This window comes from Alternaria viburni, assembly GCF_023758015.1.
Source record: "Alternaria viburni strain BMP 2772 chromosome Unknown scaffold_3, whole genome shotgun sequence".
In the NCBI taxonomy this organism is placed as follows: Eukaryota; Fungi; Ascomycota; class Dothideomycetes; order Pleosporales; family Pleosporaceae; genus Alternaria; species Alternaria viburni.
Window position 1 is genome coordinate 1,621,682 of NW_026055772.1, and position 13,487 is coordinate 1,635,168.

The following is a 13,487-nucleotide window of genomic DNA, read 5'->3' on the forward strand; positions in this document are numbered from 1 at the left end:
GAAGCGTCGCGGTGGAACGTGGTAAATCCTCTGCAGCTAGTCTGAAATCTAGTCAACTGGTAGGACATGTCTAGAGTAGCGGACCCTGTTTCTGTGCGGCGAGCCATGCCGGCTGCTGAGTGGCTGTGCCTGCAGGGGTGCGCGGGCCCAAGCGAGGGCGATGACATAGTGCAATCTGACGCTCTCCACGCACCCTCGAAACCAGGCGGGCGGCGGCCTGGGCACGCTCTCTGTACCCGACCGAATCCTCACCCTCCTGCTGTCTATCCTTACTGTCCATCTCGTGTCGCGCGCTGCACCCCATCGCTCCCATCGCCAGGTGCACATCGGCCGTTAGCCCCCCACCGCGCTTGTCCGCCTCATTCGCTGCCTCGCGGTCCCACCACGAGAGCCCATAGCATTCTGCTGGGCACACCCTGGGAGCCGCCTGCAAATATCACGTTGATTTTACACCGTGCCAGTACCCCCGCCCCCTGTCACCACTCACGCCAGGGAACTTGGGCTATCCTACAACCATCGGGCAACCTGTTCGCGCTGCTAGTCGTCGACCCTACGCCGGCTGAGCCCACCGGCTGCATCCTCGCTGTCGAAACGCCCTTATGTACGTCGTGCTGCGGCTTTCTTCTGAGCCAGGCCTAATTTCTAATTCTCCTTCGTTGGTGCCATTTGCTCTTCTTCTCTTCACCTGCCTTCCTGCCATTTCCCCTTTTGAAACCACGGCTGGGCTGACACGATGTTGGGCAGCGTTCTCCTCCCCACTAAGCCGCCTGGCCTGAGGTCGAATACTTATTCTAGCACCGTTGCGCCGCCCCTTCCCCCACGCCGTAACTCGCTGTCCACCCAGCCCGCCGCCAAAACTGCTGCCAAAACTGCTCCGCTCCATATCAAGACCGTCACCCTGTCAGGCGGCATGGACACGCGATACAACCGCCCCTCGTCCCCGCGGGGCCGCTACTCCAACCCCGCCAGGTCCTCGACGGGCACCTTCGCCGACCCCTATTACACCTCGTCGTACTATGGCCGTCCCAGCTCGCCACGCTCCAGCGTCGACCGCATTGGAACTTCCCACGCCTCTTCCCACGCCTCGCACCACACGCCCTACTACACGCCGAGCCCCACGACCTCTTCCCACGCGAGCAGCACCAAGTACGACTCGTACACTGGACGTCCACGGCGGAACACCAACGACCTGACCCGCCCCAATGTGAGCACCAGCGCCCTGCCGACGACTTCGCTGCCACTCCGCACCCCGTACTCGTCCCACACCCACACCGACCGACCCCGGAGCCCGCTCACACCCTCCTATGGCAAGGGATCCGATACCTACATCACCCCGGCCGCTTCACGAGGCCATAAGAAGGTCTACAGCGTCGACGACAGCAGCCACCTGACCAAGCTCGTTGCTGAGGTCGAGCCCGCACGCCACCGGGATCATGCAGACCGGGGTTACAGTATCACAAGCGGCGGCCGCAGCTACCACGACAGCAGCAAGCCCCCGTCGCGCCTTACCGACTTGAGCAACAGCGATGGCTACTCCTACACGGACCCCGCGAGCATGTACCGTGACACAGAGCCAGCCTGGCGGAGGCCACGTGCTGGCAGCTTGGAACGTGGCTCTCGCCCCACCAGCATGATTGCGGATCGTCCCTCTCGTACCTCTACTCGCGAACTTGGTCCTCCCCCGTCCACACGTGGCTTCGACAAGATCAACAACATCCCGCGGCCCCACAGATCATCCTCGATTGAACGGGCACGCGAGATCCCCAAGTACGACCCCTACCCAGACGCAAGCCTCGCACGATCCTCCTCCTCTCGCACTTCTCGCGCTCCTGCCGCTATCCACCAGGAGCCCCGCCGAGACGCTTACCGCGATGACTACGACCGCCCGAGCCGTGGAGTCGAGAACAAGCGCCACAGCACCGCCTTTGAGGACCGCGAAGTGACCAGCCGTGGCTTCGGTATTGCACCAGGCCCCCCAAGCCTCGCACACGACCACCACGCTCTGGACCGACAGCCTCTTTACCCTCCTGCCGAACCTCCTCGACCGAGGCCACAAGAGTCTAGCAACCACTACTATCAGCCAGACCGCGCCGAGGCACGCATGCCGGAACCTCGCTCCTCCCGTGACAGAGATGTCGTTCCACCGCAGGACTACGAAAAGCGCCCCCGTGAGCGTGAGAGCGGCCGAGAAGAAAAGGGTGGCTTGGTGCAAACCATCACTGGTGCAGCAGCAGGCGTAGCAGCGACCCTGGCCGGCGCTGGTTACATGAAGAAGTCCCGTGATAAGGACCGTGGTAGCGACCGAGACTCGTCAGGAGAGCGTGAGCGCGAGCGACGGAAGGAATACGACGAGCGTGACAAGCGAGACCGTCCTGACGAGCGACGAGAGAGGAAGTCCGAAGGTCGTCGCAACTCGCTTCAGCCGCCTCCACCGCCCCCGGCTGCTGCTCCAGCCGCTGCCCCCGCAGCGATCGCAGCTCCCGACTACCCTCCGATGCAACCCGACTACATACCTCAACCTCCTCGCGAGCGTCGATACGAAGATGACGAGAGAGAGAAGGTTCCTTCTCGCAAGGCACCTGCACCGTCCACTGCGGGAAGCGACGAGGAGCGCCCACGTCACTACGTTGATCGCGAACCCGAACGCCGAAGGGACCCCGCACCCCAGGAAGCTGCTCTGGACCCTGACGAAGAATACCGACGACGCATTCAGCAGGAAGCAGAACGTTCTAGCCGCAGCACTCGCGACAAGGATAGCGACTCTGACCGCGAGAAGGAGCGACGGAGGAAAAAGGATGAACGTGACAGGTCTCGAGGTCCTGAAGACCGCTCGCGTGCGTCTCCTCCCAGGGATCGCCCCGTTAGCACCTATGACGGAGGCATGGTGCAGGAGCCGGAGTCAATGGAGAGGGAGTCTACAGGAAAGAGCGTAGTGATTGTCGAGCCCCCTAAGGAGCCCGTTGCGCCCGTTAAAGGCATCCTTCGCAAGCCAACTGAGAAGTTCCCCGAGGACCCCGAGCCCATCCGTGAGGGAGTTGCGCCACACAAGGACGCATTGAAGGGCAAGGACATTCCTGTGGGAGCTCGATGGACAAGGATTGATCGTCGTCTCGTCAACCCTGAAGCCCTCGAGCAAGCCAAGGAGCGCTTCGAAGAGCGAATGGACTGCGTCATCGTACTGCGTGTCTTGACTAAGGAAGAAATCCAGAAACTCGCTGATCGCACCAAGAAGATCCGCGAGAACAGAGGTACGTCAACATTAGGATTTGATTCATGATCCATACTAACATACCCGCAGAAGAGGAGTACGACCATGACCGCCGCGACCGTGACGACCGCGACAGGCGAAGCCACCGTTCCAAGGACGACAGGGATGATGAGGAGCGTGACAGCGACCGAGAGCGTCGCCACCACGACCGTGAGCGACGCCGCCGCTACGACGATGAGAGCGACTACGACGACCGCGAACGAGAGCGAGAGCGCGAACGCGAACGCGACAGGCCCAGGAAGGTTGAGATCGATGAAGGAAGGTGATTGCAATGAATAGCTTTGCGCATTGTACTCCGTGTTATCGTTCCTTTGAGAACATGTCGAGTACGCGCTTACGCTAGTTGGATTGTAGAAGAGAACGAAGGACACAGGAATAGTCCTTCAGGTCCGTGGAGAAGGACACAACGACGGAGAAGCCCCCACACGAGGTCACACGTCCCACCTCCCACAAATCTAAAAAGTAACATTGGAAAGACCGGAACACCACATCCTTTGCCCTTCTGGAAAGTACAAGCCCTGGCTCCCTGCCTCAACGTCGCGTTTCGAGGCGCCACCGCCGAAGTAGCAGTGCACCGGAGTACAGCTTCGATCATCGTTCATCCACACAAGGCGGTGGCAGGGTCAGGCGCAAACGCAACCGCATTCGCAGAGTACTGGATTGGTTATGAAAGTACATGGCACTCTTTTGTTTATCAATGTTTGGCGCTTGGCTGGCGTTTAGGGGGGAGGTTCTCTGTTCACTTTCGTTACGCATAGCGACGGGGATGGCATAGCATAGCATGGCGAAGAGTGAGCGAGCGAGCGAGAACCTTCTTTCTTGTACAATACTCGCATTCACGTCTCCTTTCGAATACCTATGCGAATTGATACGTTCAACATGACTTTCTACATATGTTGTTGTTGCCGTGATGTTTGTATAAGTGGCGTATTCCTGCTTATTCACTGCTCAAAGAACTACGTGTGATCAAAGAAAATACGACGCACTCTCAAGCATTCACAGATTCATAACAAGGAATACAATCTTCACATTCAACTACCTATCCCACCCTCACTTCTTACTCGGATTCGGACTAACCGCCCCCTCTGGAAACTTGCGAAAGATATCCGCAATATGATCAATCGGCGCCGCCAACATGCCCATGGGGCCCTCGAAATACGGGTTCTCGCCCGCACTCGGATGGGCTCTCGACGGCACAAACATCTTTGTACGACCAAAGTTCTTGGCCAGCGACTCTGAGTTTCCGCGGTTTTCAGAGGAGGATAAGGCGGCTTCGAGGGCGGGTAGGTCGGAGCCTTCTTCTTCGGCAATGTGCACGGAGAGGAGGGACCATATTTTTTTGAGCTGCGGGATGTAGGTTGAGGATGCGGGGTCCATGTTTTGGAACTCTTTGAGGAGGATTTTCACCTGTGCGTGTGTTGTTAGTAGGGCCGTGGGGTGGATTGGCATGGAAAGAGTGGTATGTTACCTCGTGATGCTGTTTCCGGTCTAATTCCGCATGCGCCTTTCCCTTTGCGCCCATGTACTTCTCCATGGCTGGGTAGACGAGGAGTTCTTCGGCGACGGAGTGCCGGGCTAGCTCCCAGGTGAATCGGTTGCCGTAGCGGGTTGCATGGTCGATGTCGGTGGGGTTGTTGATGATCTCTTTGTAGTAGGTCTCTAGCTTGCGGTGGTCCTTGGTGATGGCTTCTGAGATGGTCGAGTTGAGGGCTACCTGCGTGCGAAGGTAGGCTGGTCTGGCAGCGATGCGGATCGTCTGCGGCCTGAAGGCTGCTCGGGTGAGTGGTGATGCGATGGCACGAGGAGCGAACATTGTGATGGTGTGGGATGCTTATTGAGGATTGAGTAGTGAGGATTGAATAGAAGGTGTATCAAATCCATTCTCGAGGAAAGTTGCGAGCTTTTGTCTCACATGGCTATTAACGCGATGAGACGTCATTCCTTCGCCAGAGGTACGTTCCTGCACTGTCCAGCTGCTCTCTGCCCAGGTGTTTGCGCTTTGGACATGCGCGCGCAACTTGTCGGTGATGTCGCACAGTGTATTGGATGACGATTACCTGCTGCATGATTGGACTGGAAGCAGTGCCCACATGCCGTGTGTTTGGTACCGATAATTGTGCAAGGTGGAGTAATGGTCCGCGGAGCGACGTGTTGATGATGCAGGATGCAGCGGATCGGAAACGTCACATTGCCACCATGCCGAAACATGCGAAAGTCTAGAATTCCCATGCCCTTTTTACCCACCACGCTTCACAGCATCCGCGGACTGCAACTGCCACGGCGAATGAGCGATTAAATGTTAGTCTTATCTTTCCAAAAAGGTATTGCCCACTAAAAGCGGTCCTGGTTAAACAAATATTGACAGCATCTAATCCACCCAAATTGTCGATACTTGCTGCACTAAGCCTCGAAGCACCAATCCAGCTGTCTACTGTCCCTGCACGTGAGGTCGTGGCATCTTACCCCTCTCCTCTACGCGTCAGAGACGCATCAACGTGACAAAATACAAAATAACCGCAGCAGCCGTTGCACATGTACACAGCGATGGCGTGCCCTCCAAGATGCCCTCTTAAACTGGCACCCGCTGTTGCTTCTTCATGGATATTCCCACATCTTTACCAAGCAAATTGACCGCAGCCATGTCGACCGGTGCAAACGCTTCCCAGAATGACCCCATGCAACACCCCCTCGAGGCCATCTCTCAGGGTATCCAAAGCGCTACTGGAGAGAAACGTGCGCCGAGGCAGAGCCACATGGGCTCAGCTAACGAGGGTCCTGCGGATATCGCTGCGAAGATAACGGGTGCAGTTCAAGGCGGAAAGCGTGAGGATGATGGCCCTTACTTCACCTCCAATGAAGGTATCCCGTGGATTGACCCGTAAGCTTGCGAGTACCCGTACACCTCAAGGACATGTTTGTTAACGTCTCATAGGGCACACAGCAAGACTATCGGTGGAATCCCCGTGGCCAGCGATGTATTCCTCTTCCAGAAGCAGCAGACGTTCAACCGTTCCAAGAACCTTGAGCGTATGGTGCACCCTTGCGGTTCCGGCGCGTTTGGATACTTTGAGTGCACCAAGAAGGTTGACGCTCTTACGGTACGTCTGTCTTGATCATCTCACAACTGTAAAACCTGACTTCTTATAGAAAGCCAACTTCCTCTCCAGTGTAGGCGAAAAGACTCCCATCTTCATCCGCTTCTCGACGGTCACGGTCGGTCGCGAATACCCCGATGAAGCCCGCAACCCCCGTGGCTTCGCCATCAAGTTCTATACCATGGAGGGCAACTACGACATCGTCGGCCTCAACTTCCCCATCTTCTTCTGCCGCGATCCCATCCAGGGCCCAGACGTAATCCGTTCGCAAGCCCGTAACCCTAGGAACTTCCTTCCTGACTACGATGCCATCTTCGATCTTCTGGCAAACACACCCGAGAGCAACCATGCCGGTCTCATGTTCTTCAGTGACCACGGCACTCCCGTTGGCTGGCGCTTCAACCACGGCTACGGTTGCCACACCTTCAAGTGGGTCAATGCTCAAGGCAAATTCGTCTACATCAAGTATCACTTCATTGCCAAGCACGGCCAGAAGCAGTTCACCCAGCAAGAAGCGACACAGATGTGCGGTGAAGACCCAGACTACTCCAAGCGCGACCTGTGGGAGACCATTGAGAAGGGCGAGGAGATTGAATGGACCGCCATGGTGCAAGTCATGGAGCCTGAGGATGCGGATCCCGAGAAGCTTGGCTTCGATCCCTTCGATGTCACCAAGGTCTGGCCGCGCAAGCAGTTTCCCATGCAGGAGTTTGGCCGTCTTGTGCTGAACAAGAACCCTGAGAACTACCACCGTGACGTTGAGCAGGCTGCCTTCTCACCCGGAAGCATGGTTCCCGGTATCGAGGACTCGCCCGATCCATTGCTCCAGTTCCGCATGTTCTTCTACCGCGACGCGCAGTACCACCGCATTGGAGTAAACCTCCACCAGATCCCCGTCAACTGCCCCTTCATGTCGAAGTCTTTCGCGCCTCTCCAGTTCGATGGCCAGATGCGTGTCGATGCCAACCACGCAGGGAACAAGCAATACAACCCCAACAGCTTCGCACACAAGTTCCGCCCCGATGTTGCCGAGGCGCCGTACCAGGTCTCCGACAATGTTATGAGCCGGCAGAGCCACTACTGGCATGAGGCGAAGAAGAACGAGTATGATCAAGCCAAGGAGCTGTGGAGCAGGGTCATGTCGCCCGAGAGGAGGCAACACACCATCACCAACACCTTCAACATGCTGAAGTTTGTCAAGTACGCTGACATTCAGGTAAGTCTTTTCCCTGTATCTTTCTGTAGTACCACGCATACTGACGCCCGAACAGAAGAAGTACCTCGCGCAAGTGTACAACATTGGTCCCGACTATGCTCAAGGCATCTACGACCTCCTTGCGAGCTCTGACTCCAAGCCGGAATTCCCCTTCTCAGAAGTCGAGAAGCTGTCTGAGTCGGCACATGTCTGGTTCAAGGAGGAGAAGTTCAGGCCTTCGAATGGTACGAGGTTGACTGGATATGCGCCAAGTGGGCCAGTCTACAACTGAGGTTTTGATTGAGATTGGATATGAATGCTTGCGGAGATACCTAGCGCTGTAGTAGCCTATCGGCAAGAATGCATCGTGAATTGCGAGAGCTACGCGTGTTCGTAACAATTTGCTCCGATGTTGGCGAGACGGGATCCGTTTATTCGGGTATGACCAGGTCCTCTGGACACCATTGCTGCAGGGTGCCTTCCCCAAAAGCAAAGTCATTCTCGATTTGCGTGAAGAGGTATTGGTCCGCTTCGTCCAGGGTCCATGACCAAGGCTTAGGACTGGTGGCGGCTGACGCAAGACCTTCCGTATCATGTTGGGTGTTACGAATTGCGATGCTATCGATACCTTGTTGCTGCGAAGGCAGTTGCGCGGTAGTGCCGACTGAAGTAGACTGGCCAACATTCCGAGCGGCGCCTCCGTCATCCGCTTCCATAGCCAGTCTTGAGGCCGTTTCTCTGTCGAGATATTGGAAAAATAGCTGTAACACCCAGTTGGTTACTTCCCACGTCTTCTGAAGTTCTTGCAAGCCCAGTAGGCAAAGCTTGGCTCGATGCTCGGCGAGTGTGCGATTGATGCCGTTCGAGCGCCGGAAGTTGACAACGTGTATGCAGAGTGTGTTGAAGAGGTTTGTGATGACGTGCATCTGAGCGTGCCCGATGTTGCCGTCCGGCAGCATATCCTCGACTATGCGTGAGTTGCGCGCTGCTGCCTGTAGCGCTACATTCCCGTCCGCGGATGTGTTGTTGTTCTCGTCTACAACGAAGCTGGTGCGATGGAGCAGAATGAGTAGATTGTTGTACGCGAGATGGAGCATGCTCGCTTGGAAATTGGGCGGATCGCCAGCATCGCTATGCAGCTGCATGATACTTGGGAGGTCTTGCCTCCATTTGTAGAGCTCATTGCGAAGTTTAACTCTCTCCTCAGGCGCGAGGTCTCGTCCCGGCAGATAACCGGCATCCACCACTCTGCCTAGGAAGACCGCCAGCTGCACCATACTTATCGTGTACACCGTAAACCTATGGCGGTCCTCGAGAGGAGTGGACGGCGAAAAAGCAGCAGTGAAATCCGCGGAAGACAGCGGCTCAATATCGCAATCTTTGTCGCGTATGCGGCAGGGTAGCCCTAGAGCTGATGCGCATTGTCGCTCGCGCACATAGATAGCCCACCAAAGCCTCCTCTTGACCCTCGCGCGTCCCTCATCAGTATCACCCCCGGAACGATGTAGTGCTCTTGTTTGCGAGAGACTAATAGCTGTGCCTAGCCAATGTCGCGCGTCCTTCTCTAATAGCGCACCGGCTCGCCAAAAGCTCATCAGAAACAGAGCTTGTATGACTTTGACCTTGTCAGTCTCGTACGTAGAATCGTAGAGGTCTTTTGCCCTGATGTAAAAGAACCATTTCGCTCGATGACGATTTCCCCACCCAAGAGCCTTGAGGGTGGACTCTTCGCAGTGGATAACGCCAATGAACATCATAGCTTGTAAAGACAAGGCGGAGAACGTGAAGTCTTGGTACGAGGCCCAGAAGTCTTCTTCGTCGATGATTGCGAAGTGTGGATGAAACCATTTGAAGTACGCCTGAAGGAGCTCGAGTCGGACCTCGGCGGGAGGAAACGAAAAGGCTCCCTCTGCTTGTAGGATCTTCTTGCGCGCAAGACGTCGTTCGGATTCCCATTCTGGAACGAACGATTCTGCTCTTGCAGCGCTTGGAACGGCATGACGAAAACAGGACTGTCGGCGATGAGCTGCTGCTTCTGATGGCTCACCAGCCTCGCTTGTCGTCACATAGCGCAAAGAGCTGCTTTCACCAAGGAAAACGGCATCATCTTGGTGAACAGAGCCCGTTGTTGGTGGGTTACTCTGCTGTTCTGCCGACACTGCCGGAGTGTGAAGTTGGTAATGGCTTCCGGAAGCTGGCGTGTGGTTGACGGGGCTGTGGAAGTTCGACGATAGCGACGCGAGAACATGTGACGCTGCCACCTCATCCTCGTGTCGCTGCGGGCTCAGCGCCGATGTACTTGGTGGGCTATCCGGGATCAGTACTTATTCTAGGGCGCTTCAAGTGGGTTTAACTCACGTTCTACTACGCGTCTCCGCCTCGGCCCGCGGCTTCCTGATGTGCTTTCCGCGTCTCGATTCACGCGTCTCGCACTCGACGTTGCCGGCTGCGCAGTTGCTACAGGGATGGCGATCCGTGACATCACACTTGACGCGTCGCGCGTTGCAAGTGACACACGCCAACTTTGCGCGTTTCCGTGGTGGTTCGGACATGTTGCCGAAGCTCGATGTTTGCTTTGATTTGGAAGACGCCGAAGTCGGTTACCAAAATTGTCCGTGAAGGGTGACGTTATCGATATCGGCTATCCTTCGGCATCTTCCTCCACCTATCTAGTTGTCGACCATCACTAATTGTCCATCTCGCATCATCAGAATCATTGTAAGCAGTTCCTAGATGCTTCGGGTGATAGCAAGATAGGTGTATCATGGCTTCCGTGACCCGCCGCCTGTTCTCCACGACCTCCTCCCTCCGCCAAGCCTCCGCAACAGAAGCATGTAGTGAACTCCTCACCCGTTTCCAAAAAGGGCCCGTCTCGATCCGTAAACAGCTTCTCGATGCGAACCAACTTCAGCTGCTCTCCATAACACTCAACCGTACACCCTCCTCTTTCAACCCGCCACCAACCGGCACGCCGATCCCACCCGGCTACCACCTGGTCTATTTCACTCCCTCAATCATTGAAGCCGAATTAGGACTTGATGGCACAGATCGCACTGTGAACCCATTGAGTCCATATACCAGACGAATGTGGGCTGGTGGCGAGTTGACGTGGGCGCAAGACCGGAACGCATTGCTGAGAGTGGGCCAAGAAGTCAAAGAGACGACGAAACTGCTGAGTGCTGAGCCTAAAACGTTGAAGAATGGAGGAGAAATGCTACTCGTGGGTGTCGAGAAGACCTTCTCAAATGACTACGGTATCGCCTTAACGGACCGCCGCAATTGGGTATTTCAGCGTGAACTTACACCTGAGAATCCAATGAGAGCACCACCAAAGCCAGAAGAGAAAGAGCTACCTACTGGAAAGTACCAAAGAGGTTTTTGCCAAACGCCTACTTCGTTGTTTCGCTTCTCGGCGCTGACGTTCAATGCGCACAAGATACACTACCTACCTGAGTGGTGCAGAGAAGTAGAGGGTCATAGGAATGCTGTTGTACATGGACCGCTCAATCTCATCAATATGCTGGACTTTTGGCGAGATACGAGCAAGAATGGAGATACAGAGGCAGTGCCTAAGTCCATAGCGTATCGCGCTATGAGTCCGCTATACGTCGATGAGCCATATCGAATATTGATGGAGCACGAGTCCGGCCCCGAAGGATGGAGAGCGGAAGTATGGGATAGTTTTGGAAAGCAGAGTATGAAGAGCACTATCGTAGAATAGGTGCGTTCTTCTATAGGTTTGGCATTAAGGGTATAAGCTAAGTGACAGTCCAAACTATGATGCGGTCTAAATAAGAGCCTAAACACTCATTCCAACGTGGAACCGTAAAGTCATTACTTCAGCATCGTACAGTCTTACATTCCTCAAGAACGGCTTGATTAAGCCCACTTGCCCAGAACACTCATGAGCGCAAGACCGCAAACGAGTGCGAACAGAGCACTGATAGTCCTGGCAGCACCTGCATTGAGCAGTTTTCCGTGCATCCAGTCCCTTGCCAACATCTCCACAAGTCCAACCCACGTCAAGATACCAGCGGACAGTGCATCGAGGGTTCCAATGGCGATGATGGTGCTAGGGTCGTTGCCGTTGAAGTGGTCTAGCGTTCCGATACCGATGGCCATGCCGATGGGTGTGATGAGCGCGAAAATGCCACACATGAGAAGCTTTTGTGCGGTACCAGCAGCAGCTTTGGGAAGCTCGGCGATGCAGGTTCCAAGGGCGATACCTTCGAACATTTGATGGAAGAGGATAACAATGAAGAGGGTGATGAAGAATCCATCGCTTGCGACGACAAGGGTGATACCGATGAGGATGGAGTGGAAGATGATACCCGCCTCCAGGTTCATTACATTGATCTTCTCTTCCATGGGAGTAGCCTCGCGCATCGGACCATGGGCATGAACAATTCCATGACTGCGGTTGAAGTCATGAGTGGGCTCTGCTGAAGGAGAGCTGTTTCCGGATTTGTCTCCACTAGCTGCCACCTCGGTGCTGGGAGCGGTGTGTTTTCCCTGGCGCCACTGGACAAAGCGCGCACCGAGGTAGTCGACCAGGAAGGACAACATCAACCCAGCCATGAAGATGGCAGCGGTGGTGGCTTCGTACTCCAGAACACCCAGACATTGGTTTGCGAACATGAGTTGGGCGTGGGTGAAGAGATGGACGAAGGCGGTGGAGATGACGATACCGGTTCCAAACTGCTTGAGGACAACGAAGACGATGTTGTTGGCGCCAACGAGGTTGAACTTCCGGGTTAATACGGGGGTAAACACACCAAGTCCACTAGTAAAGAGAATGACGAAGAGCAGACCGACTCGTAGGGGGATGTTGTAGTCGCGCTGGGGAGCATCGCAGTTGACTTCGGATTCGCTTCCACCAACGCAGTGCTCAACACCGGCGTGGTCGTGGCAATGCCCCTTGCTTCCTGCTGGCTCACTTTCAGCAGCTGACTCTTCGCCCGTGTGAGAGGAGCCTTCTGTCGATTCTTCAGCCTCGGTCATGAGCAGAACATCTTCGCCGGCATCGTCGACACAGTATCTTCTCAAGTCAGCGTTTCGTCAAACATCGTGATGGGCGGTGCCTACGTGTCGGTTTGGTGCTTGTGGCATTGCGTGTACTCTGCTTGGAACTCTTCTGTCGCAGTTGGCCCAACCACCTGGTACTCATCTGAACCGAACATGCAATAGCTGTTGCAAGTTAGCGCCAAACTCTACCGGGCAAAGTTGACAACGGGAGAACATACAGAACAGTGTTATGAGGATGGCATGATGACACGGCCGTGATAGTCGGAGTTCCGGTAGTGAAGACGGTGGTAGTCGCGCCAGCTTGGGTGACAGTGACGGTGGGTGTTTGCGCAGCGGCAGAGCCCGCAAGCAGTAGGACTGCAGCAGAGATGGTAGAGCGCATGGCTGAAGGAATGTTCAGGGTCTATCGGATAGGTTTAACGAGCGAACCGACGGCTGTAAAGCTGTTCAAGGTGATACCAGATCAGGCCCTTGATATATCGACTTCGTTCAAGCTTTTCGTCGTGTCAGCGGAGTGGAACGCATGTACCGTGATGGGGCAAGGCATCCCCCCACAAGGATGCCGCGAAGAATCTTCGGTATCCATTTGTCTCTAGGGCTTGCTGTCGCTTCACACTGAGCGCCACGGGCGGTCTTGGCATTGAGTACCCTGTTGGATGGTTTACCTTGGCATAAGTCTTGTCTCGGAGCAAACGTCGAATCAAAGGCCACACAAACCGAGTCTTTGCTTTTAGGTAGGCGGCTTCGCTACGGATACAGTAGGTGGGTGGGATAGCGCTATTATTTAGGTGGCGGAGGTCTTGGCGAGGTATGTTGGGGATGCGCCGTAGTAGCCGTGACCTCCACAGCTAGGAAGCTCTTCGGCGCATAGCACTAACACCACGTCTGACAACTCCAACATTCC

At 55.4% G+C, this 13,487-nt stretch overlaps 6 protein-coding genes across 6 annotated transcripts; 3 read left to right on the forward strand and 3 right to left on the reverse strand.

Moving 5' to 3' along the window:
• Positions 1 to 910: 910 nt before the first annotated feature.
• Positions 911 to 3,534, forward strand: J4E79_002164 (uncharacterized protein; the record flags this gene model as incomplete). Its single annotated transcript, XM_049351065.1, has 2 exons — positions 911 to 3,248; positions 3,299 to 3,534. 2 exons carry the CDS (start codon positions 911 to 913, stop codon positions 3,532 to 3,534), a joined length of 2,574 nt encoding a protein of 857 aa, XP_049214904.1.
• Positions 3,535 to 4,318: 784 nt separating this feature from the next.
• Positions 4,319 to 5,081, reverse strand: J4E79_002165 (uncharacterized protein; the record flags this gene model as incomplete). The annotated part of the gene is made up of 2 exons (XM_049351066.1): positions 4,319 to 4,675; positions 4,737 to 5,081. The coding sequence occupies 2 exons, from the start codon at positions 5,079 to 5,081 to the stop codon at positions 4,319 to 4,321; spliced, it is 702 nt and encodes a 233-aa protein (XP_049214905.1).
• An 826-nt stretch (positions 5,082 to 5,907) lies between these two features.
• On the forward strand, positions 5,908 to 7,850 carry J4E79_002166 (uncharacterized protein; the record flags this gene model as incomplete). Its single annotated transcript, XM_049351067.1, has 4 exons — positions 5,908 to 6,146; positions 6,201 to 6,366; positions 6,416 to 7,579; positions 7,635 to 7,850. The coding sequence occupies 4 exons, from the start codon at positions 5,908 to 5,910 to the stop codon at positions 7,848 to 7,850; spliced, it is 1,785 nt and encodes a 594-aa protein (XP_049214906.1).
• Positions 7,851 to 7,989: 139 nt separating this feature from the next.
• Positions 7,990 to 9,557, reverse strand: J4E79_002167 (uncharacterized protein; the record flags this gene model as incomplete). Its single annotated transcript, XM_049351068.1, is given in 2 exon segments — positions 7,990 to 9,515; positions 9,527 to 9,557. The coding sequence occupies 2 exon segments, from the start codon at positions 9,555 to 9,557 to the stop codon at positions 7,990 to 7,992; spliced, it is 1,557 nt and encodes a 518-aa protein (XP_049214907.1).
• A 765-nt stretch (positions 9,558 to 10,322) lies between these two features.
• Positions 10,323 to 11,279, forward strand: J4E79_002168 (uncharacterized protein; the record flags this gene model as incomplete). Its single annotated transcript, XM_049351069.1, has 1 exon — positions 10,323 to 11,279. One exon carries the CDS (start codon positions 10,323 to 10,325, stop codon positions 11,277 to 11,279), a length of 957 nt encoding a protein of 318 aa, XP_049214908.1.
• A 158-nt stretch (positions 11,280 to 11,437) lies between these two features.
• Positions 11,438 to 12,965, reverse strand: J4E79_002169 (uncharacterized protein; the record flags this gene model as incomplete). The annotated part of the gene is made up of 3 exons (XM_049351070.1): positions 11,438 to 12,596; positions 12,644 to 12,745; positions 12,802 to 12,965. 3 exons carry the CDS (start codon positions 12,963 to 12,965, stop codon positions 11,438 to 11,440), a joined length of 1,425 nt encoding a protein of 474 aa, XP_049214909.1.
• Between the last annotated feature and the right edge of the window lie 522 nt (positions 12,966 to 13,487).